Source organism: Pristis pectinata, chromosome 6 (genome assembly GCF_009764475.1).
Source record: "Pristis pectinata isolate sPriPec2 chromosome 6, sPriPec2.1.pri, whole genome shotgun sequence".
Lineage (NCBI taxonomy): Eukaryota > Metazoa > Chordata > Chondrichthyes > Rhinopristiformes > Pristidae > Pristis > Pristis pectinata.
The window spans coordinates 13,224,442-13,251,519 of NC_067410.1; the positions used below are offsets into that span (position 1 = coordinate 13,224,442).

A 27,078-nucleotide genomic window follows, 5' to 3' on the forward strand; every position below is an offset into this window, starting at 1 on the left:
TTTGGGAGGGAGCCCAATGTATTGATCTAACATCACCTGACCAAAGTCAACAAAGAAACAAATCACCTACGTTCTGTCACTTGCTGCTGCTGCACTCCTACTGTGAATAAATGGGCTATTGAATTTGCCTGCTTTATAGTCACCATAGCACTTCAAAAATAATCCTGAAGCACTAAGGGACCATGTAAGTACAAATTTTATTCAGGGTATCACAAATGAAGCATATGGATTTAGCCCTCTAATTGCCCTCAAGTGGCGAGTTGAATGTATAATCTCTCATTAAACCAAGGACAGCATTGGTGGCGGACATGAGTAGTTCAGGTAATGAAACAATTAAATTTGGTTTAGCTATGCGAGTTAGCTAGGTTATTGAAACCCAAGAGACATGCAAGCATGCAACTAGGTTAGACATTAGGAGTGTTCCTGTCACAGAGGACTCGACATTTGAGACAAAATTATGAATTGTATTGTGAAATTTCATTCATTGAACATGTTCAAAGTGAGATGACAAGTTTATTATGTAATGAATGGGTATCCTAGCACCAGGTCTCCAAGGATTTATTTCAACACTTTCAGGTGTGAAAGAGGAACTTCACAGATTTTAATTCTCCTGTGAATTGGTCTAGTTCTTTTTCCCTGCACTTTGCCCAAGAGATTGCCTTGCATAAGTGAACTACGTTGATATACAACAGGGTCAGTGGATCACATATTGGCTTCCTGCCTGTCATATTCATATGTTTGGAACTTGTTTTTAAAGTCCATTCAAATCAGAGATTGAAAAAGAATTAGAATTAAGGTTTAAACAACAAACACAGCAGCTGAACAACGCTTACACCTATATAAGTCTCAAACCCAATTTTTCTTGGTTCTATCAATATGAGTTGCTAAAGGATCAGCTGTAAAACCTCATGGCTCAAGGTCCATCTTAGTTCACTAGCTAGTCCTTACAAATATGACATCAAAAAACTCCTAAATGATTCTGGGAAGTTTCCTCTCCATCCGAATCCATAATATGCAGAGTACTGTGTGTCTGAAGAACACTGAGATACCTGTCTGATATTTACTTTATTAAAAAAAATAAAACTGCCATCAACCTCTGCCCTATATCTCTAATTTTATACTATAGTCTGGATTTACTTTTTGTATACAGTTTCACTGCTCCAGAAAAACACCTCTCAGGCATATTCTCTTATGGCTTAAAAGGCTGTACCTTTTCAGTCTATGGATGTAACTCAGAGGAAAGATTGGTTGTTTCCTTTGGAACAGAGGAGGTTAAGGGGAGACTTAATTGAGTTGCATAAGATTATTGAAGGGCTTAGTTAAATAGGAAGGACATAATTCCCTTAGTTGGGAGCTCAAAAGCCATGGGCAGAGATTTAAATTGGTGGAAGGTTTGAGGGGAGATATCTTTTCCACGAAGCAGGTGGTGGGGATATGGAACTGAAAGGATGTTAGAGGCAGATATCTTCATTACATTAAAAATTTGCCTGGATGTGTACATGGAGAGGTACCGATCAGTTGGAAGGTAGGATTAGGTTGGGTAGCTCTTTCCCAACTGGCATGGACACACGGCCTCATTCTCTCTGCTAAAATTCTATGATTCCGTAACTGTAAAGCTCAGAATCAGCCTCAACTCTATTTTCTTGGCTGCTTCCGTGACTTCAATGTCTTTAGTACTTTGGTTAAACCACATCTGGACCTCGACTCATGATGTGGTCTGACCAAAGTACTGAACAGTTTGGGTATGTCTTTTTATAACTCATATACTACCAAAATAATTAATATAACAAAACTTTTTTAAAAAAATTTCCATTCCATAGAGATTCAGTGCATCGTACGTAAAATCTTGTCCAAGTTCTTTAAAAAGCAGAGGTCTTATTAAATTGAAAGAGAAAGCTAAACTAATCCATTCATCAAAAAAATTACTGGACTTGGTGCAATGCTGGTCTGAAGCCCACCCAACCTAACTTTTTATTGAAAGCAATGGACAATAAAACTGGGTAGTGTACAAAATCAGTGTCTGACTTGATGTAATGCATTTTCTGCCTGGTGAATTGGGGAATAACGTAAACTATTTAATGGTCCTACAATAATGGAATAGAATGAAGGCATAATGCTATCTGGCCAATTTTCATGCTAGTGTGCAGATTGCTGGACTGTTAAGAAGCAGCAGAGACTTGGAAAGTCAAGTGGAAAGCTCAGAGGAAAAATGATTAGCAATGAGAAGCTTCAGACCAAACAAACGAGGATATTTAAATAAACTGAAGTGACAATGCAATGCCTAGCACAATAGCTTGACTAACAAGGATAGCATTAGCCAACCATTCACAATGAAGGAATTTAATCCTAATATTAAGGAGTTATGGAATTCGTTTCTTTAGTCTCTGTGAAGAGGCAACCAACAATTTACGTTAAGCCTCAGTGGACTTAATTTAAATTAGAGAATAACAGAGCTGCATTTTGTGAGTGGAAATAGTTTCAACCACTCAGAATTAAATGGCAAAGCAAAATTCTAATTGGCCCCACAAGCTATAGAAAGTTCCATTTCCAAAATGGAACATGCAATGAATCTGAGATGGAAGCCCCAGGTGGTACGTATGTGTCACATTTATGTACTGAATCCAGAAAAGCGTCCAGGCTCAGTAGAGATCAGAGCAGAAGGCAAAAAGAATTATCAGTATCTACTATGAGTGAACAAATGGCATACAAGAAAACTGACCCCAAAATGCTTGACATTTTATTTTGTTTCAGATAGATGCTTGCTTGTTTATATCTTGATATATGCTTCCACAAAGAAAAGCAATAAAATGTAACCTAAAATATGCCCTGAAACATAACTAAATATTGATTTATGATTCAAGGCTGTATCTGTGCTCACCAGGCAGAATAGTAAAACAGTCAATACAAAAATACTGAGCCACTGAGAGAGACAACTTATTAAAGGCTGAATTGGATTTTGAATTTGTAATGATGGTGAAACCATCAGCACTTGTATTAATACACAATGAAACAGGAAGTAATTTCAGGATTTCCACACTTGCATAATTTATGGAAAATTCCTGAAGCTGTTGGTGGTGATTAAGTGCTCTTCCATAAGCTGCACTATATTTTAGCCTTGTCCACTGCAGTCAAAAATATAAAACAGTGATAAAAAATTCATAAATTCAAAAACCTATAAATGCTTGAAATCGGAAATAAAAACAGACCATGCTGGAAACCTTCAGCTGGTCAGGCAGCATCCGTGGAAAGAGAAAAAGTTAACATTTCAACTGCAGTTCCAGTGAAGGATCCCCACACCTGAAACATTAACTGTTTCTCTTTCTACCGATGCTGATGACCAGCTGAAGGTTTCCAGCTTTTTTTTTGATGAAAAGTTCTGGTTTATACATACTATTCTCATTGCAGAAAGTACATGAAAATGTTTTGCCTTGCTGCATGAAGTACAACTGATTTGTGAATAATATACTGATCCATAACTATTTCCTAGCAAACTCTCAGTCCCTAAAATACTATTTTATGCACAGGGATTGTAATTCTTCCCCCCATCCCCCCCACTAATAAATCATTTATTATAAAATCAAAAAATGGTTATCTCAGTTATCTTAATCGTATATATTTTCTAATCTTTATTTCATTATCCATAAAACATTTGAAATACATGCTGTAAATTATACATGCATGTCCTAGTTTGCTGTAAGAATTCTTAAATGCAGAAGAACAATTCTTCGGGCTATGCTCCAAGCATGATTGTTGAACTGCAGGGACCCTTCTGAACTGACATCAAACAGCAACCAGTTTTTGGAGAAGCGAAAGTAGATACCAGTGGTTCTATGTGGGCAAGTTTTTTTTAAGCTCAATGGCTCGCTCAATCATGTCATTGCTGACTGCAAAATTAGACCAATAAAATGCTTAGATGAATCTTACTGGCTAGAATCATGAGTTTCATTTGAAAGCAGCAACTTCAACCATGAAAACTTTAAGTCTGTATGTGTACTGCCAGTGTCAAATGTCCAAGTCTTACCAATGACTACTGCCTCCACATTGGTACATCACCCATTTATATCTATTCTGATTCAAAACCATGTATAATTTATTCAGATTTGCCATAACATCACAGCCCTTTGATTTCTAGAGTTGTTCGAGGCCCATGGATTAGGAGGCAAAGGGAGGCAAGTATTTTACTTCATGCCTTAGCGTTTTTTAACTATTTAAGTCTTTCAAGTTTTTAATTTTTTTACTTCAATTTTTAATAGTTTTTAAAAGCAGTCTCTGAATGGAGACATTTGACTTGAAAGCTCTGCCTTTGACCAAAGTCTATTAGGGTGATCCAGGAACCAGTCTTCTACACTACTTCATCTAAGGCCTCAACACCCAACTCAAGAGGGTGAAAGGCTGCAAGAGCACTCCTCTGCATCTAATCCACAGGTGCACAGAGATGGCAAGGTGGCTTCAATAACATTATATATTTCCATTAACCTTAATGTGGCAGAACAAGCAGCAAGGTACATGCAAGGAAAGTGATTTGTCGGAACAAATGTTGAAAGTCACAGAGCAGTTCTGAGGTAAATTATGGGCCAGTCCAAGGAATTCTGCACACAGCAGGATGTCTATAGCAATTCTATTAAAGATGTGGCCATAAATTGGATCTTACTTGTATTATACTGACACTGTGCTAATGCATTACCTCTAATAGACCAGAACTGGAAAGCATTCAGCAGTGAATCAACAATACCTGTTAACTGTGTTGCTACAAACATGAAGGAGCTATCCATCTCCATTTGTACTTTACATACTTCAACCACTATGTTCAGCCTCTGAGCTTACCATGCAGTCTTATATTGAATACATTAAAAATTTTTAAAAAGTAGCATTCTTTACAAAAGCTAACAATTAAGTTTGTTGAGCTGCTGTTTTTGCAGTAAATCACACTATGCAAGAATCCTTGCAATTGCTGCTTTGTTGCAACAATTAAAGGATTTGTCTCGGGTTGTCACTTCCCTTACGTACAACATACAAAACAATTTCTGCACGATTGCTTTAAGCAAAATGATGGCAAACCCAGAGTGAGGCAATTAATTATCAAAGTGGTGATCAAAGGATGACAATTACAGTACTTTGTCCACCGCCCCATGGAAGCAAAGTAGAAGTGGATACTGTTCAAGAAGTCACGTTGTATAGAATAAATTGCTTCAGAGCAGGAGACAAAAACTCAGTTTAGAAGATGGTCAACCACCTACATGGTAAGAAGCAATAAATGGATATAAAGTGAGTATGCATTTATGATATGGACATGAGTTTAAAGTGCATCTTTGGTTGCTGCCTCAACCTTTTTCAGGTTCAAATGCAATTCTTCAATCCATGAAAGAGCTCTGCGAGTTCACACAAGCCCAAAAGACTCTTGTAATAACACCAGTCTATCTTTATAGTGCTCCTGTGATCCATTCCATTGTATAGCCTATCATTTCTTACCATAGAACCATACAGCATAAAACAGGCCCTTCGGCCCACCGTGTTGTGCCGTCCATCAAACCACCCTCACACTATCTAACCCTTTCCTCCCGCATATCCCTCTATCTCACATTCCTCCATGTGCCTATCCAACAAACTCTTGAACCTGTCCAATATATCTGCCTCCACCACCACCCCAGGCAGTGCATTCCATGCACCAACCACTCTCTGGGTGAAAAACCTCCCCCTGACATCTCCCCTGAACCTCCCACCCATAACCTTAAAGCCAGCATTGGTGCCCTGGGAAGGACAAATCAAGATTGGCATGCCACTGAAATGACAAATCAGGCAGCGACATGGAATGATCATGGAATGAGGAAGCAGCTAGCACTTCCATTGATCAAGTCACTTAAACACTGTTCAATGGGCTTAGCCATTTTCCTTTAAAACATTATTATTGGCTCCATTCAGACAACCATAGGGTAAATTATCTTTAAAAAAATTTAAATTTAAAAATTTTAAATTTAATTTAATCCAAGAAATGGAAAAAGAATTCTTCTGATTTTCACTCTCCTTGTTGTCATGGCCATTTTGCTCCTTTGATGTTCAGTCAGCACAGGACTGTGCCCCCAGATTTACACCAATTAGGTTACACACCATAATAATGATCACTTCGCTAAGATGCTCCATTCAACAGAATGACACAGATCCACTACTGTTAAAATGAAGCCTCAACTACATTTTGGTAATACATTCTTGTGAATTACTCCCATATGATTGTACAAATTATTCCACAAATAGCGAAACATTTGATAAAGTAATGTAAGTTTTACAACAGTTTATAATACATAAAATTAGAAATCTGTCTGATATTCATTGCTTAGAAAGCAGAGATTGTTCACAGGTACCGACACAGCTGAGCTTCCGAACGTACTGCTGGATTCCAGATACATACAGCTCTAACAACTGGTTGTCATACATTTTCCAGGAAGGGTCAGAGTTCAATAAGCACAGCAGGAAACTTCATTCAGCAAACAGAAGAACACCCACCATCCACTCAATGCACGAGGGGTGTAATGATGGACAATTGAACTGCTATCAGATCCAGCACTGCAGAGTTGTTGATTAATGAAAAAGCATCCAAAGAGAGAACTGGTTGTTATGCAGTCAATTTTCATTTGGAAAAACTGACAGAAGTCTTCATTGAACATTGGATTTCCAACTTTTATCCAATAAAATCATGGAATCATAGAAAGGTTATAACAGAGGAGGTGGCCATTTGGCCATCGTATCTGCATTGGCTCTCCACCAGAGCAACTCTCTCGTTCTACAGTCTGGCCCCTCCTCACCACCCTTGCATATTTTTCCAATACCCTCATGAACATATGGAAGCTGCCTCCACCACATCTGCAGACGATGCATTCCAAACGCTGTGTAGAAATGTTTTCCCTCACGTCACTCTCAATTCTCTTCCCTTTTAGTTTATACCCATGAGCTCTAGTCCTCAAATGCTCCACCAACAGGACCAGTCTCCCACTATCCATCCTGTCTAGACCCCTCATCATTTTGTAAAGACTAAATCCTCATTATTCAAAAGGGATTGGGCAAAGACTTCCTGCGGGTAACAAACAAAAATGCGGGGACCACTAAGGCTTCTGGCAATGACAATGAGGCTGCAATGATATACAGCAGTCAACCCCTTCCAGGGATATAACAACTTGCTTGTATGCTTCAACTCTTGTTTTAATTTGTCAGTACAAACTAAAACAAACAGGCATTCCGGACACAGGCTCTGGCCTGACCCCTCCGCTATTCCCAACCTCAATTCTGGCCACATACTGACTACTGATATTTTGCTACTTGCCAGCACAGCATATCAAAAGCAATCCAGGATTCACAGGATACTACACAGGAGGAATGTGCTATAACTTGCAATAAGGCAGCAGATAACAAGGACTTAGTGTTCTAACAGATCTCTCCTCCAAGAAAAATGCCCCAGACCCTCCAATATTCCCTTATAATTTTAGCCCTTCATCCCAGGAGCCATTCCTGTACATGTCCTCTGGACCTTCTCCAGTGCCTCCACAATCTTACAGTAATGGGACAACCAGAAATGAACACAATACTCCAGCTGAGGCCAGACTAGTGTTTTATAAAGGTTCGGCATGACTTCCCTACAATTTACATTCTATGCCCCTAAAAAAAGGCTACAATTGTTTACTCATTAATCACTTCCTCAACCTGCTCTGCCACTTTCAACAACTCATGAACTATAGCCCCACGTCTCTCTGCTCCTACGTCCCTCGTACAGCCTTTTTTCCCTCTATTATCTCCCTTCATTCTTCTTCTGCCCATTCTACCAACCTACTTATATTCTACTGCATCTTTATTTCTATCCTCTTTGCAGCCCATAACACTGCCAAATTCTGCATCATGTGTAAATTCAGAAACTGTTACTTGCACATCAATATAGATCAAAAAAAAGCAAAGACCCTGACGAATGCTACTATTCACCTTCATCCAGTCTGGGAAAACACCATTCACCGTGACACAGTATAATCCATTATTGAGCCAACTTTGTATCCATGCTGCCAATGCCCCTTTATGCCACATGCTTCAACTTTGCTGATAAGCCTGTTATGCACTATCTTATTGAAAGCCTTCTGGAAGTCCATGTACATCGCATTAACTACATTACTCTCATCAACTCCATCCATTACCTCATCAAAATATTCTATCAAATTGGTTAAACATGATTAGTTCTTAACAAATCCATTTTGGCATGTTTTCATCCATTTTCCTCCAGACAACTATTTGCGCTGTCCCTGATCAATGTTTCTCAAAGCTTTCCCACCACAGAGAGCAAACTGTCTCACCTGTAGTTGCTGGATTTATACTTACTCCTTATTGTTTGGTCAAGCAAATAACATTCACTATTCACTAGTCTTCTGGCACCACCCATGATTTCCTCCCATACTGCCCTCAAAATCCTACGATGCATCCCATATGGGCTTGGTGACTTACCTACTTTGGGTTCAGCCAACTTTTCTGAGACTTCTATGCTTCCAATTTTTAATGTATCTAGTGTCTCAGCTGTCTACTCCTTTATTACTTTGGAAGCACCCTGTTTCCTGGTGAAGACAGATGCAAAGTACCCATTTAATACATCATCAGTGCCGTCAGCATCAATGTGCAAGCTTTCATTTTTGCCTTTAATTGGCCCACGCCTCCATGTCCTACCCTTTTACTGTTAATATGCCTATTGGACATTTTTGGATTCCCATTTACAACTGTTAACTCTGAATTATTTTGGACCTCTGCTCCAAGGATGAAAACGATGGAACCACAGACTTTCCAAGAAAAGCAGCCAAAACTGCTATCCTTCTTGCCAAAGGAGAATTGCAGAGGGACTGCAAAATTACAATGCAGATGAAATGAATGAGCATGTTCAGAAAATCTCTCAATTCATTGGCTAACTGCCTGCATTATAGCACTTACTCCTGATAAACACAAAATGATATCCTCCAAGATAAGGGCTTTGCAGGAGAATGCCAGCACTTCACTTTGTCCTTCAATAATCTTTGATCAGTGAGTCTTTCAGAGTCAACAAAAAGATTAATTTCTAATGATGATACAGCAGTAGAACCATCACAGAAATAACAGCATTTGATATATGGCTCTCAATACAGCCCATTAAAAAAAAACTTACAATTTTAAAGACTTAATAATTTACAAGGATTCAGACATATAATGAAACATATTCTGTGCTTAAATTCTCTGTAGGATCTGAAAGGAATTGCTTCAGGCAATCCTAAACTGTTTGCAGATTTGCACATTAACAGAATAAAATCTTTATGTCTTGTGTATATTAACTTTATTTGTGGCTTTATTTACAACAGTGGGCGTAACTGATCAAGGCTTTACACAGCTGTGATATTAATTACCATACGCCAGCTATGAATTACATCAGCTGGGGTACTTTACAACATTGCTGTTTAATTTGAGTGAGCAGTCAGGGAGAGGATTGGAGTCAATGCCCAGGGAATGGCCTTTATTTCAAGTTCTGTAAATGAAAGCTTCAGCCTGACATTCAGCTGAAGGGCATCATGATTAACTCATGACATGACATTGGATAATAATCCCAAGGCAAAATATTGCTGATGCTGGAAATCCAAAATAAAAAGAAAACATCCTTAGTAGGTCAAGCTGCATCTGTGGAGAGAAGAACAGTTGACTTCAGTCTGATGACCTTTCATTGGATCAGGCATAATGGACAGCACAGGGATTGAAAGAAGTGACAGAAACCTGGATGAAGGTATAAATCACAAATACCGATGTTTTGGTCCAGAATTGAGTCAGAATGAATTTGGACTAATTTAGAACATGCCAAATTGAGGAGTATTTCCCAATTTTTAAACTGGGACATCTTTCACTGATGTAATAAACAGAAAACACTAACTACTTTGTGTGACTAGTTTAAAGCAACCTGTTCTATGATTGCATTAATTAGTACAGAATTTGGGAGGCATTTTGATAAAGGAAAAGTGTTCAATGATTTTGTGTTAATGTTTTGGTGGCTTCACTGGAGAAACATCTCAATCCTGGTCATGTTTTAGGGAAATGGGCATATACAAGATTCCTTACACTCCATTTGGGCTGATAAATAATTTGAAAAGTGATGGCAACAATTGGATTGCATTGACCAAGAATGAAGGGGAGACAAGAAACAATCACAATACCACAGAGACACAAGACCTTGTATTCCTTGAAATGCTCTTGCTTTATTGGTCTATCAGAATCAGATTTATTATCACGGACATATGACGTGAAATTTGTTTTGTAGCAGCAGTACAGCACAAAGACTTAAAAATCTATAAATTATAAAAATAAATAAAGTGCAAAACAAAAAGGAACAATGAGGCAGTGTTCATGGATCGTTCAGAAATCTGATGGTGGAGGGGAAGAAGCTGGTTGGGTATTCAGGCTCCTGTACCTCCTCCCTGATGGTAGTAATAAGAGGACATGTCCCGAATGGTGAGGGTTCTTAACGAAAGAGGCCATCTTCTTGAGGCATTGCCTCTTGAAAATGTCCTCAATGGTGGGGAGGGTTGTGTCTGTAATGAAGCTGGCTAAGTCTATAACCCTCTGCAGCCTTTTGCAATCCTGTGCGTTAGAGGCTCCATACCAGAATGTGATGCAACTGGTCAGGATGCTCTCCACCATACATCTATAGAAATTTGTAAGAATCTCTGGTGAATTACCAAATCTCCTCAAACTCCTAATGAAGGCGGCACACCAGTAGCTCTACTTTGTAAGTGCATCAATGTATTGGGTCCAGGATAGATCTTGAAGCTGCTCACCCTTTCTACCATTGACCCCGCAATGAGGACTGGTGTGTGTTCTCCCGACTTCCCCTTCCTGAAATCCACAATCAATTCCTTGGTCTTGCTGACATTGAGTGCAAGGTTGTTATTACGACACCACTCAACCAGCCAATCTATCTCACTCCTATAAGCCTTCTCATCGCCATCTGAGATTCTACCAACAACAGTGGTGTCATCAGTGAATTTATAGATGGTGTTTGAACTGTGCTTAGCTACACAGTCATGAGTGTAGAGAGAGCAGTGGGCTAAGTACGCATCCTTGAGGTGCGCCTGTGTTGATAGTCAGCGAGGAGGAGATATTATTGCTGATCCACACTGACTGTGGTCTCCCAGTAAGGAAGTCGAGAATCCAGTTGCAGAGGGAGGAACAGATGCCCAGGTTTTGAAGCTTGCTTGGAATGATGGTGTTGAACACTGAGCTGTAATCGATAAACAGCAGCCTGACGTATGTCTTGCAACTGTCTAGGTGCTCCAAAGCAAAGTGGAGAGCCAATGAGATTGCGTCTGCTGTAGACGTGTTGTAGTGGTAGGCGAAATGCAGTGGGTCCAGGCCCTTGCTAAGGCAGCAATTAATTCTAGCCATAACCAATCTCTCGAAGCACTTCATCACAGTAGATGTGTTGTGATTTACCGGAAGTGCAAAGGAAACTTTTTCAATGAGGGTTTTCAACAAGGTCTTTTCCAATGAGATTACAATCAAGGAATAGACACGCTGAAGGGAATTCCTGGTCACATTACATTTATGCCAAAATTCTGTCTTCTTGACACTCCCCTCAGCAATTCATCTGAATATGCCTGCAAGTTACTTCCAGGCACTTTACATTCTGGACTCCCCACTGTCTGCACAGCATTTGATGTTTTGAGTGTTTAGCTTGAAGAGGTATGGGATGGATATCTGGACACTCAAGCGACAACTTAGTTCATTATATCATAGACGGTGCACTAAATGGCTAAGGTAGCTGAACTTATATTTGCCTCTGTGTCACTCACAACTGGTGAACATTCATCAAAAATTATTGCAGTTCCCACTATAAGTACCTTACAGAGACAATGTCATCTTTGATTGTATTTCCTTTAAGCAGAATGGACTTTTTAATAAAACCATCACACTTAAAATAAATGCAGCTTGTGTAACCTTTCCCTCTGTGGGTTACACATGGTCAAGGAGCTGACAGAACGGTTCTGTAAATATTAAGGTGAGGAAAAATCTTTCTTATCTGATTGGAAAATGAACTATATCTGAAAAGGTTTCACAGGAGGAAAGTGACACATAATAGGAAATACAGCAGACTCTATCCAAGTATTCTCACATCTACCTTTAGATATCTTTGCTTTCTCACCAATTTAAATCTGGTGATATCAGCATACAAAAAACAAATTTGATTCGATTGCACATACATTTTTGCCATCCAGTGTACATTAATGGGGTAAACCAAGCAGCTGCTGGAGATGTGTTTTAATGCTTATCTGAGCCAATTAACCACAAAATAATACCTTTAAGTTTAGATCCCATACTTCTGTCTCAACATCCTTGTGTTCTGTTCCACCACAATACAGACCTTCGGAGTAGCCCAGTGATCCATCAGGAGCAAAGCTCAGCTCAGACGTAAAACAAGGGCCTGCCTGCAGCTGTTCTGAAATTAGCCTGAACCAGAGTACTTGTGGTTTTCTCCATGCTCAACCCAACTATTACTGCAAACGTTGTTCACATGATTGGAGACAAGAATGTACTGACAGAAACAGGTTGCTGGACCATGCTGGCAATCTGATTTGTCTTAAACCCCAATATTTTATGAGTATACACCCACTCTGGCCCAAGCCCATCATGCATTGCTAGGCCACAGGCTCTAATTAGGAGAGAGAAGCTTAGGAAATCCTCAATAAGGACTCTGGACCCCATGAAGATCCCATGGCACCAAATCAAACATGAGCAAGAAAACTTCCTTCTGATTAACACATACCACATCCTTCAGCTGAAGAATCAGTGTTTCTTCAAAACAGTGTTCAATACAGAAGAATACAATGTCTACAAGCCACACAGTTTTTCACAAACAGCCACGTACCACTACTGACCAAACTAGCCAAGATCTGTAGGATAGTGCTGTCACACTGTGCTTACAGTGGGTGATGAGAACCAGAAGATGGGTAAAACTTACTTAAGCTTATCTTCACCATGAGCAATTCCATAATATGCCGAATAGCAGGAAGATGGAAATTTGAAGTAAAAACAGAAAATGCAAAAAGCATCAGGGCAGGCAGCGTCCAGACAGAGAGAGAGGAACAGATTAAATGTTTTAGATCAATAATCATTCACCAGTCAACAGATGTTGCCTAACCTACTGAATGCAAATATTTGGATTTTGAATTTCTCAGTGGGATTAACATGTTACAGATTGATGGTACTGTATTCAAGCTTTAATTCATATATAATCAGAATGCAGGAAAGCATCAACTCCTTTCAATAAATCTAGAAAAAAAAGTCTTAGATATCAGGCCAAAATTCTATTGATTTGTATTTAAATGAGTAGAACTCAAACCAAACCTCTCAGAACTATATAAATATGGTTATTTGCATATTCACAGCATCATACACCCTAAGTTCTTATTAATGATTTTGAGCTCAATAACTCTGATGTTTAAATTTGCAAACTGAAAGCTATAATGGATCCTATATTTAGATAGTTAGAAAGGACTATTCTGAAAACTAAGATAATTAAAATATTCACAATGCAGAGATACTTAATCAACTAGGTACTCATTGCATCTCTTAACCTCCAAGAAGTCTGTGTTAGCCATAAAGGCTCAAATTTAACTTCAGTGCTGTGGTCCTGCAAATTAAAATAAATAAAATTTAATGTCATTCAATTTGGAATCTAATGCAGATTTCCATTAGTTACAGCTGGGTTCAAAAATTGATAACACACTGCCCTAACTCACTGCACCACATAGTCCCCATTGTGAATGCTATATTCTTATTCCCTTCCTTAATGCTTTCCACAAGTCTATCACACACAAGGGAGAATGAGTTGAAGCCTCTCTCTTAGGTCCCTGCTGAAGCTTGCCTGAAACTGGACAATGCAATAACCTGAGGCTACTGATCAATGTTTTTCCCCTCCTTTGGGAATGGTTCGCTTCTATTTCCCATTACAGCACAGTTGAGATCACAAAACTAATTATATGGAGAATAATGAAAGTAACATTTGGTCAAGTAAAAAGACAAGTGATAACCTGATCCAGATGGTTGTTCTTTTGCTCAAATATGGATGCAATTTGTATAGATCAAAATCCTTCCTATGACCAAACCAAATTTTTTTTCAAGCGCGCTTCAAAATTCCCTCTGCACACAGAGAAATTAGAAAGCTGCATCAGAGGATCCACAGAACCTAAAAGACTCTACAATGGACCAATTATTTCCTATGTTACAATATAGGCATGCATTTAGACAAGTAAAATTTAGATTTTAAACTGCTAAAGGCCATTTCACAGGATATTCAAAAATTTATAAAGATCATCAATGACTTCAGAAGACAAACTCTTGGCTTCCACATGGACCTCACTGATTGATAGTATAACAAACCAGTCCTGTTGACATGTTCAAAACAAAATTACAAGTTTTAGTTGGAAGTCATCACAAGATTCTAATGGTTGCTGTGAAATTTTTACACCAACTAAGTCATTATACTCCAATTTAAGCTTTAGCAAAAGAAAAATGACATTGAGAATTTGATGATAAATTCTCTTTTCTTCCCTAACTGCTAGAGACAATTTCAAAAATTATGGCCCTGGCAACATTAGGAGATCAGAACAATAACAATTTCCTTTAAAAAAACCTGCTAAATGCATTTTGACACAAATTGTTCAACCAGCCCCCGAATGTCAAATATTTTAAGGCTCGGTGAATCTAATTAGAGGGCGCAGTTCCACATACTGGCATAAACCTATACTTATGTTTGAAGAAACTCTGATAAAAATGCTATTTAGTTAGATTGCTGCTTGCATCACTATCTTATTTCTGTTTTTAGTTTAAATATTTCAAGTCCCATGATATTCTACAATCACAACAGAAAGAAACCAAGCATATTAAAATTAGCAAAATGTGTCATAAAATCATCAGGTGATTAACATGATCAAACATTCAGAGATTATTTCACCACAGCCACAAGTTACAGCCAGTCTATATTACTGCAATACTATCATTTAAGTAAGGTAGTGCTGGTAATGCAGATGTTAATAGCTGCTATGGGGTTCATCTTTTGAAAAGAAATCAGCTGCATATTGTAGGCTTGTATCTTTCTGAAGTATGTTACCAGTCGCTGATGCAAATTAAGAAAAAAAACTGACTCGTGGAAAATAACACCATTGTAAAGCAATGTATTCTTGGCAGAAACTCCTGGACCTGCAAAATTGTTCCACTTTACTGCTTATATCTGAAACTGTTTCACCTTATAAACAAAGCAAACTCACAGAGAACCAGTTCACTGATCCATCCAACATGTTCGTAGGGAAATCAGTCCAACATGTTTGTTTCATGCCCAGTTGTTCAATAGGAAGTATCCACTATAACCCTATTTCATTGCTTATATTCTTTCATATTATGTCTTTTTTTTACAAACTTGTCTAGCTCCCTGTTATATTATTGCTTCTGCCTCAACACCCACTTGCAATACAACAATCCAAGTGTGCTGTTTATGTGTGCATGTACGAAACTTTCCCCTTCAATCTTCTCACAATAATGCTAATCCATAGAAAACTCCTGGAAGCAACTTTGCCATATAGATAGGGTACTAGCTTTGCAGTGGAAGTCTTTACAGTTTAGCCCATCAGTCAAGGATAATGCGAGAAATTCCATGGGAAGGGCAAATACAGATTAGAACAAATTCTGGCCAAATGTCTAAATCATGGCATTTACACTGCAGTGTGAGGCAAATGAATGCCTTCAATAAAAAAAATGCACTGCAGTTAGATTTAAATAATGCATTCCCTTCATTTTCAGCTCATCTTCTAATTGTGAGCTCATTTACATTATAAAATCCCAACTGACTGCAGGCAAAGCTATTAACATTAACTGAAAGGTGAAGAGTGCATTCCACTGTTTTCTAGTTTAAAAAGAAAAAAAATTCAGAGTTTAAAATACTACTGCTTAAAAAGGAAGTTTTGAAGCTCCTAAACCAATAGTCCAAGCAGCTGAGTTAAGAGGGAGTTTGTCGTTTCAGAAAAATGTATCACTGAGTAACAAGGGATATATATATGCAATCTTCCATATTGTGTCTGTCCTCCCATAGGGAGGTGAGGGGAGAAATGGAAGGAGAATTAGCACATTGTGCAGCTTCCCACTTCAGAGAATCACTGATGTGACTTTAGATCAAGCTGCCCATCTAGCCTTTTGGGCAGCAAAGATAGAGAGTGGAAAACCTGGAGACAGGGAAAAATAACTGAATTTGATAAGACAGTTGGCATAATGCCCTTTAAGACATAGTCATGTAGCAAAAATCTAATAATCTAACATCGTTAGATTAAAAAAAAGAAAAAAAAGTAACTAATTTGTTCCAATATCAAGCAAGCCAAAATAGGTTCAAAACGATAGTATCCCAAAAGTAAAAATCATTTTAATTGACTGAGAAATTGTGAAATATATCACAAGCAGCTTCTGGAAAGACGGAAATATGTATTTTCTTCAGATCTATTCCTAACAAATGGATCCTTAATCTTGTCAATCATGGAGCTGATAGAAATACTGTTATGACACATAACAACTTGTCACTGTCAGAAATTCGCTGCCTTTCCATTTTCAATTACTTTTTTGAATTGATGCATTAAGAAAGCTTTTCTTTGTTTTACTAGGCTATTCCTACAGGTTCTGAGTAGCAACGCGAATGCTTAAGAGATGGTGCTACCAATAATGCAAAGGATGATGCAAACATACAGGATCCATGTCAATCAGATTACTATCTCCAGCAAGGATGTGCTCTTACAAATTGCCTAACCTAATTAAAGTTGACAATAAATTATTGTATTTTGTTCATTACTATCGAGTAGCTATTCTGTGCTTAGGACACCCAAACATTATTTGGTGGTGTGTATTGCAAATTATAATGATTCTTCTTTGTCTGTCCTTCTCTTCATTTGTAACTGTAAAGCAACAGTTTCGATTTTTTATTCTACCCTTAAAGGAGACTGCTACTTGGCAGGCATTGTATTCAATGCCTGCTTGAAGACAAATGTCCTATAACTTTGAATCACAGTGGAAAAACACAATCAATATTCTGATACCCAAGTAGGCTCATTGGAATCATATGGCAAAATGTCTTGGAGCAGATCTATTTTCCATCAATACTCACACTTTGACATTCAGGTTCAATCACCAGCTCATTCCAATCTCTCAACTACCTCAGCTGTACTAACCTGCTATCTGCCATCATAATAGACCAATTCTATTGACATTAACAGTGAAGACCAAGCGCTCTGCAAAGGCAACCTATTGGTTTATGGAACCTCTCAACACCCTGCACTCATCAAATGTAGAATATACAAAGATCAACAGTTTTCTGCAAACAGCAATATTTACCAGAGCCTCGAGATTTAAAAACCCTGTATGTTACTTTTTTCCTATGAAAGTCAACAGCTGATAACTGAATTTTGTGTGAAACATATCAATCATTTAGTAATTAGTGTTGCATAGAACAGGAAAACATATAAACATAATTTAAACGGCCTGGAAGCAAGGGTGGACTATAGACCAACAATTTATTTTAATAGCCCTAAAGCCAAATCATTTTGGGCCTGAAAAATAAAATTACAAGATGAATCAGAGGATTTTTGAAATGCTCATTTGAACTTGATCATTGTTTTTTTAAAAAATACTTTATCTCCATTTAGCTCTATTTTCCAGTAATAATTTTCCTTTATATAATTTTTTTTTAAATTTTATTTACAGCGTGGTAACAGGCCCTTCCGGCCCAACGAGTCCACGCCGCCCATTTTGAACCCATATTAACCTACCCGTACATCTTTGGAATGTGGGAGGAAACCGGAGCACCCGGAGGAAACCCACACAGACACGGGAGAACGTACAAACTCCTTACAGACAGCGACGGGAATCGAACCCCGATCGCTGGCAAAATAAGTCTCACTCACTTGACAGACACTGAATGGGAACCAGGTACTAAACCAGGAGCAATTAAGATGAGTGTCCACAACTTAGACCGAGAGCCAGATTGAGGTGAAGTTTTAAAATGGTGGAGAGGTAAAGGAACTCCAGCTCGTTTGACCCACCTGATTAAATGTTTAACTACTGACACAAAGGGACAGGGACTATAGGTTATAAAAGGCTAACATTATAGTGCTGAAGGAAGGAAAGGCAGTGGGCTTGAACAAAGCTACAAAAATGTATTGAAATCACGTTTGACAAATCTAGAGCTCGCTTAAGTCAAACCGAATGGATAAAGGGGAATCAATAGTTGGAATGTATTTGGTTTTTAAAAAGCATTTAATGAGGTGCCATCGACAAGGTTGTTATAGAAGATTAGGATCATGAAATTGGAAGTATATATCTGGCCAAAATTAACAGACAGGAAAATAAAGGAATAAACAGGTCATTTGGAAAAATGATTGCTATAAAATTAACGGTAATTTGCTTTGGTTCAAATCTTTCCTTCATTGTAAAGGAAATGGCATATTTTTTTCTGCTTCAAAGTTATAATTTTATTAACAAGAGATGCATATATTCTTTACTGTCACCACAGTACAGAACAATACCTCTACATCCATCAACCAGTGTTCAGTGGTGTAACAAATGTAGGCCAGTCCCTAAAGTGCAAGAAGCACTATACATTCTCAAACCTACAGCATACAGAACCATTAACAGTGCCTGGGCTATATTTTAGGAGCAGATCAGGTTAGCTAGCTAGCAGCTGGGCTCTTGGGTCTTTACAAATGTAAATAAACTCAGCATAAAATTCAAATGAGTTCAGTCATTGTAATTAAACAGGCACCAATTCAAAATCTGACAATGTATTTTAATTGTATTAAGTTGACCTAAAAGGAGCAAGGCTGCACAGCCAACAAGATGTTATCAATGCACTGATGCATGTACAGAATTGGAACTTTAATAACCTCACATTCAGCCCAGTCATAAACAAACTGAGTAGCAATGAAACCAAAGACAAACTACATCTGTCCCAAGATCAGAAAATCAACTGAAAGAGGTGTTTCATGGAAGGTAAAAGGTATTTCATGGAATCGAAACTAAAATAATTCTAACAGTCATTCAAGTTGCCAAATATTGTTTTATTTCTATCTTCAGATCTTTGAGGTTTTGGCTCTCAGGAATCTTAATGAAGTCACATGCAAGATAGTTGTCAAAAGACACTGGCTTGAACATTTTTGATCAACTACCATTAAGTTACAAGACTTATTATTCTTCAATATTGCTTTTTATCTATTTTTATCGTTGAACAATATTTATACATCAATTTATAGCAGCTTCACTTGATTTGAGCTGTGTATTCTCCTCTCTCCCATTTAAAGTAACTATTTGGACCCTCCTGTTCACAGAGAACACTTAAAACTTACAATATAATTGTCTCCTTTCTATAAGTATTTAATTAATCATGCCTATAAAATGTTACAATTAAAATTTGCTAATTAATAAATATTAAGAAAGGAAGCATTTATCAATAAAATTATGGGAGAATAATGAAAGTTGTTCATAGTAATTAAATTCTGTATGTGTACTTCACTGAGTTCTACTGCACAGGTATTTAGTTCTGCATGGGATAGAGTTTACTTGCTCCAGCTGGTTGGAACTGAATATCAACCTGAGCAACTTCACTAGCTGAAAAGCAAACTGATTTAGTTACATTCTTAAGTCAATATTATCTGATCCAAGAATTATGAAAATCAAAAAAAAACTCCAGATGCTGGATATCTGAAATCAAAACAGAAATGCTGGTAACATTCAGCAGATCAGGCAACATCAGTGGAAAGAGAGAATTAATGTTTCAGTTCTGAATTATGTCAGTAAATCACTGCAAGCCATCAGAACCCCGTATTATATCGCGGTTTGAAACACAATCCTCAGAAATTCACTCCAGGAGGATCGTGTACTCCATATATCAAAAAAAAAATGAGTTTGGGCAGTTTCAACCGCTGTTAAAAGAAGTTTAGCTTTGGATCTAGCCTGAATGAATGGTCAATGTGAATGAGTTATTGAGTCATAGAGTTGTACAGTACAGAAATGGGCTCTTTGGCCCAACTCGTTTCTCTTGACCATTATGCCTATCTAGGCTAATCCCATTTTCCACATTAGGCCCAAATCCCTCTACTGCTTTCCTATCCAAGTACTTGTCCAAATACCTTTCAAATGCTGTAATTGTATCTGCTCCTACCACTTCCCCTGGCAGCTTATTCCATATAACCACCACCCTCTGTGTGAGAAACTTGCCCCTCAGATCTCCTACAATGCTGAAGGAAGAATTGGAAAATGTTGCATTAGCCCCTTTCACGTCAACCAGCACCACTTCATGGATATTTGTCATATCATATTTTCAAATGTTTTTAATGACTAGAGTTTGAACATACTCTTTAGGCAGGACAAAAGGGAAGCTTAACTAATTATCATTGCTTCAGTTATTTCTGGTGTCTAACCCACATGCTTTCTATTACAATCATCTCACGATTATTGATGTGACTGAAATTCCTTTGGACTAAAGATGTTAAACAGACCACTTAATTCACTCATTCATACTAGCAATTTTACTACTTTGAAACCAAATTTCACACTCATTTCTACTACCAACATTTTCCTCCTCCAAGCCACGAGCCTAGAAATGGCATATCTTCCCTCAATTCCTCATTCATAAACTTGTAAATTCCAGATGGTGTAAATTAATCGGTACTTAATCTGCCATGTTGCCATTGCTACTCTTAAATCTTGGTCTTTGATTGAGGTTTCTCATATTTACAGCTAAAACAAGTTCAACAACATGAAAGCAATCAGAGAGATCTGTTTGAGCTCACCAAGAATGCTGAACAAAATCTGCAAGTGGAAGCTGAATCTAGGTGGCATACAAACAAGAACAGCAGCCATGACTAGCTTTTAAAGCTGCCTGCAATTCTTCATTAAAATTGGAAAGGATGGTTTAGATGTAGACAGGTGCAGATCACAGCTTTTGTTTTACTAATTGAACACAACTTCAGTCAGTATATAGAAAACAAGCACTGCTGTAGAAATCCTACTAATGTACACTGACTTTTCATCAAATATTCTTGTTGTTCCAGTGCATATGTCACACTACTACAGTTATTAGCAAAGACACTGCGAGCACAGTTTACATGTTAAATCTAACACTTCCGTAAATTAACACTTGCTGTTTGTTACCAGTTTCAAATTATAATTCCCTGAATAGTAAGCTTGAAAATTCTCACACTGAATCTTAAAATATCGGTACCCAATAATACACATCTTTGGAATATATTACACTTCGGGAACTTGACAAAACAAACTTTCAATGCCAAGTAATTGCAATCAAAACCAAACTTTGAAATCGATTTTGAATCTTGGAATCTTTTTGACACAGAATGAGGCCATGTGATCCACATAGTCCATGTGACTCATTGGAGATCTACCCATTCAGCCCCAATTCCCCATTACCCTACAAATTATAGTTAAATGATTGTTTAACATGGCAAGGTTTCTTAAAATTACCTTAAAATCAGCTATAATCAGTTAGCTGTGAACAATTGCAATGCAAATTACAGGTATATTAAGTTACAGGAAAAATTAATGGCATTAAGTGAGAAAATACACTACTTTCTTTCTGATCCTGGACAAAGCCAGCATCAGTGTACTTATTATCACCTCCAACTGTTGTAAAATAGTGACTGTTTAGTGACAGTATGTTAGATTACTTCAGACAGCAGAGAGACAGAGAAAACAATGAACTGTGAATTTGAATCACACTAAGCTAGCCCAGGTAGGGGAAAATTTCTTCCCTGAAGTGAACTGTTTGGCCTTCTATAACAATTCAACAAATTTCAAGTATTTTCTCACCTACAATTTACCGGATTTTCTGAGTTCAGTTTCACCATGTCTCGTAATGTATTTTGAATTCCCCATTTTACACTTCTTTTCCAGTACACCATACAGAGTTACCAGTGACTAGAAAATCTCTGTCCGGATAAATATCCTCTGAGCTCACCTGTGACTGTCACTAACATAGATGCCACTAGTGGCCGATTATTGTCCAGCTTCCGACTCAGCCGCAGTTCTCCACTTGTTTGGTTTAGGATCATTAAGCTCAGCTCATTTCCTCGTTCAAATGTGTAGAAGAGTCTATCTGAAACATCAGGATCATAAGCTGGAATCTTCCCAATGACCCCTGAAGGAAAGGTGTTTGACTTATTGGATATGTAGTTGTTGAAAATTATTTGGAAATTCTTAAGAACAGGGCTATTGTCGTTCTGATCAATCAGACGAATGTGGACAGTAGCTCGGCTCACGAGGGGAGCAGAGGTTGCTTGCACAACAATTACATACTCGGATTTTACTTCATAGTCCAAATCAGTAAGGGCTGTGAGTTCTCCAGAAAAGATATCCATCTGCAAAATCTCTGGAATGTTGCCTTCCACAATTTGGTACATAATTTGAGCATTTGTTCCCTCATCTGGGTCAGTTGCAGTGATCTGACCCACCACCGAACCAACAATGCTGTTTTCTTTCACAAATACTTCAAATTCATCAGCAGGAAACACAGGTGCATTATCATTGACATCCAAAATACTGACATGAATATGAACTGGTGTCCTGCGCACAGGGATGCCCCTATCTACTGCATAGGCAGTGAGGTCATATATCGGAACACTCTCACGGTCGAGCCTTCGGACAGTTCGGATAATCCCTGATGTTGGTTCAATGGTGAAGTCCCCATCCCCATCTTCTCCATTCTGGAAAGTATACTGCACCCTGCCGTTAGCATGGGCATCACGGTCAGTCGCTGAAATCTGCAGGACACTGGTAAAGGGTGGAGCATCTTCAGACACTGATCCCTGGTACTGAGGATTTATAAACACTGGTGAATTGTCATTGACATCCTTCACCATGACTTCAACATAGGTAGTATCAGACTTCTGTGGAATCCCATTGTCTTTGGCAGTGATAGCTAAAGTATATGTCATCTGATCTTCATAGTCAAGTTCTGTCTGCAAAGTTATAGCACCTGAATCGGGATCAATTCGAAACTGAGGAATGTTATCCTCCAAGTAGTAAGTAATCCTAGCATTCTCCCCAACATCATCATCTGTAGCACTAATTACCACTACAGTACTCCCTACTGGACGATCTTCATTGACATTTACTGAATAATGTGCACTCTGAAACACTGGTCTGTGTGTGTTGGCATCTGTGATATTGACGTGTACATGACATGTATCATGAAGTGTGCGATCAGAAGCTGTGATTGTTAGTACATAGCGCCTCTCCTGTTTGTAATCCAAGGGCAAGGCAAGTGTTACAAGTCCCATGCCAGCCTGGGTGCTGATACTGAAGCGATTTCTTGTATTTCCACCTGTGATCTGATATGTGACCACCCCATTTACATCTCGATCCACTGCAGTTACAGTCAGTACACTGGTGCCTACTGCAGCATCTTCATTTAAACGGATAAAATATTCTTTCTGAGTAAATTCTGGACGGTTATCATTGACATCCATTACTGTTATAGTAACACTTGCTGAAGCAGACAGAGGTGGAGATCCATGATCCCTAGCTTCTACCCCAAAGAAATAATGTTCAACAGACTCACGGTCCAGTTGTGCACTCACTGTGATCCAGCCTGTTCCACTGTTGATCACAAAAGGCGTGTCTGGGGCTGTGTCTACCAGCCTGTACTCCAAGCGGGAATTTTCACTGTAATCTGCATCCACTGCCTGGATGTGAATCACAGAGTGTCCGAGAGGTGCATTTTCAAGGACAGATACCTGAAATGGGGTACTCACAAAGATTGGGGCATTATCATTAACATCCACCAGCTGAATACTGATCATTCCTGTATTGTTGGATAGGGGAGGGCGCCCAGCATCCTGAGCACGAACACGCAAGGCATATTCACGCTCCACTTCAAAATCTAAAGGCGTCACCACCTCAATCGCACCAGTAATACTATCGATGGAGAACTGCCCCCTGCTATTCCCACTAATGATGTTATAATGGACCAAAGCATTATTGTCCTTGTCCAGGTCTGTGGCAGTGACTCTCAAGATCTCTGTGTGTGGTCTGATATCTTCTCTCACCTGAACAATGTACCGCTTCTCACTGAACTGTGGAACATTGTCATTTTCATCCAAGACAGTTATGTAAACTTTTACTGTGGCACTTTTAGGGCCAGGATCTTTGCCTTGGTCGTTGGCCTCTACAATCAAAGCATATTTCTCCATGGTCTCTCTATCTACAGATCCACGGGTAGTGATTAAACCAGACCTGGCATCAATGTCGAAAACTGCATGCGAGGCTTGCTGATTCATGAATCGATACCTGATATTGGCATTGGAAGGAGAGTCTATATCTGTGGCACGGAGCTGCAAGATTGGATAACCTTCCTCTACATTCTCCCGAATGGTTTCCCTGTATTCGGTTTGTTCAAACACTGGGTCATGGTCATTGGTGTCACTCACTGTAATGGAGATCATGGTGGTGGCAGACAGGCGAGGTATCCCGTGGTCGACAGCAGTGATTCGAAAATAGTGTAGATCCATGGTCTCTCTGTCCAGGACTTTGCTGGTGGAAAGTAGTCCTTTCTGAACGTCAATTGTGAAATAATCCATGGACCTGCTGTCCATTAGTGAAGCCATGGAATAAAATAGCCTGCCAGCCTCTCCAGAATCCGGGTCCACTGCAGTAATGGAGATTACAGGAGTCCCCGGAGGCTGGTTCTCCGCCACCTGAACCTGGTAATTATATTGAGGAAAATGAGGACGACGATTGACCGATCTACTAGTTCTGGTTAACGGCAAAGGAAACACGGCTCTCTTCCCACGCTTGCCAATTCTGGGAATAAATATATTATGTTGCATAGTTTTTGTGAAGTTTAACTGCACGAGAACACGCGGATCACTTTTTGAATCAGTTCTTGGTCTGAACCCAGAGCGCAGAGTTTTCAAATAAGCTTTGGTGGGTTTAAAAAACAGGAGACTGAGCAAGACTTCACAGCTGGGAGGACGAGAAAGGTTTGCCGTAGACAGCCTCCCGTAGTTCTTTGTTCTGTTGTCCGGATTGCAGCGACTTTGAACGGAAGCTGTTTCATCATCTGTATCAGGAGCTGTCCACGGCGCTGTTGGTGCTGAAACATCTCGCTTCAGACAATACATTCCCGGCCACAAGCATAGATTTGGAAAACGTAACAGGCATGATTTAAAACACAGATTGCAGTTTTGTGGGTGCAGAAAGCGACAAATAAGAACGTTCATACAATCAATATTACTTTCAATTAAACGTGATTTCGACCAGCTTGTCCTACTTTTAACAGACGGATTCATGCACAGGTCCATGTATTGATTCACACGTCGGTGCAGGTGACGGGCTAAAGTGTGGTTGGGGCTCTGAACCTTTTCCTGCCCTCCGCAACATCTGTCCAGGCTTTTCGCTGCGCTTGAGACGTGGCGATGGCAGAGATGATGTCCAACGCTGCCCAGAAGCAAATTTAGACATTGTTTGAAACACTCTCCCAATCCAACATCATCCCCTTGACAGTCGCAGGCTCCCGTGACCCACGGGGTAACCTCTTCGCAGTCCCAGGTGGACCCGTGGCTCACGCCGGGCCGGATGTTTGACTTGCTCTCGTTGCTGTGATGATCTGGAAACCGGCTCCAACACAGTCTCCTCGGGCTATTGTCCCGGCAGCGTGGGGTGGGAAGGGGCTGGCGGAGCGGGAAGCTCGCCGTGCGCTCCGGTTGCAGGGGACGTGGGCGACCGTACCTCTCCGAGGGCAGGGGAGCAAAGGCCTTCCCCAGCCGGCAGTGAGGCGCTGCGGACACCCCAGCAGCAGCAGCAGCAGCAGCAGCAGCAGAGCCGGAGTTGGCCGGCAGCGAGAACTCGCAGGCTCCTCGCCTCTCGCCCGACGAGCCGGATGCACCAATCCTCGCCGCCGCTCCATTGCGGGGCGGCCGCCGACCCGCCGCCTCGCTCGGCCTCGGTGCACCGGATCCAGCCGCCCCGCAGCCCCGCGGCTCGGGGGCTCTTCCTCGCCCTGCCCGTCCGGCAGGCCGGGGCTCCCGGCCACCGTAGCGCCCCTCCGCCGCCGGCCTGGAGGCTCCGAGGCGACGGCCGTTGGCTCCGGCTCTCCGCCCAGGCCGCTTCGCGTCGGGCCGGCAGCGCGAACAAAGGGCTGAGCGGGAGCAGGAGGAGGAGGAGGAGGAGAGACAGGCGCCCCAGCCCCAGCGCCATCGCCGCCGCCTCAGCGCTACCCCGTCCGCCGGCCCAAGGCCTCGCTCCGCCCGCCGCCCACGACGCTCAGCATCCACCTGCGCCCGCTCCCTCAGCGCCCGCCCGCCCGCTCCTTCAGCGCCGGCCCCCTCGCCCGGCCGGCCTGCCGTCCGTCCGCCCGCTCCCTCAGCGCCGGCCCCCTCGCCGCGCCGCCGCGCACCGCCTCATCCCCGCGCCGCCGCCGCTCGCCTCCAACATGGCGCCCGCAGCCGGCGCGCGCCGCCCGCGCTCCATCCCCACTTCCGCCTTCACGGGGCCGCCGTGTGACCATTTGGAGGGGCCGCCGCCGCCGCCATCGTTGATACTGGCAGGACGTGCCGGCTGGGCAGACGTCCCTTCCCCTTCCCCCAATTCCCCCCCTCCCTCCCCAATTCCACCCCATGCCCCAATTCCACCCCATCCACACAAATTCTCCCCAATTCCACCCCATGCCCCCAATTCCACCCCATCCACCCAAATTCCCCCATTCCCTCCCCAATTCCACCCCATATCCCCAATTCCACCCCATCCACCCAAATTCCCCACTCCCTCCCCAATTCCACCCCATGCCCCCAATTCCACCCCATACTCCGCAAATTCCCCCATTTCCCCACTCTCCCAATTCCCCCAGTCCCCCACTCCCTCCCCAATTCCACCCCACCCACTGTCTGCTCTTCTTCGCTGATACCCGAGTGAACTGAAACGAAATCGTGCGGAACAGACAGGAAAACTGCTTTCAATCCGATACTGCAACCCCGTTTCTTTTCCCAGAGACGTGCTGAATGTTTCTGT

At 40.6% G+C, this 27,078-nt stretch overlaps 1 protein-coding gene across 1 annotated transcript in view; it reads right to left on the minus strand.

Moving 5' to 3' along the window:
* celsr3 (cadherin, EGF LAG seven-pass G-type receptor 3) overlaps positions 1-25,373 on the minus strand; it is a 195,994-nt gene extending 170,621 nt beyond the window's left edge. The window contains 1 exon segment of the mRNA XM_052017972.1: positions 22,031-25,373. Coding sequence (XP_051873932.1) covers positions 22,031-25,373 — 3,343 coding nt within the window.
* Positions 25,374-27,078: the final 1,705 nt, after the last annotated feature.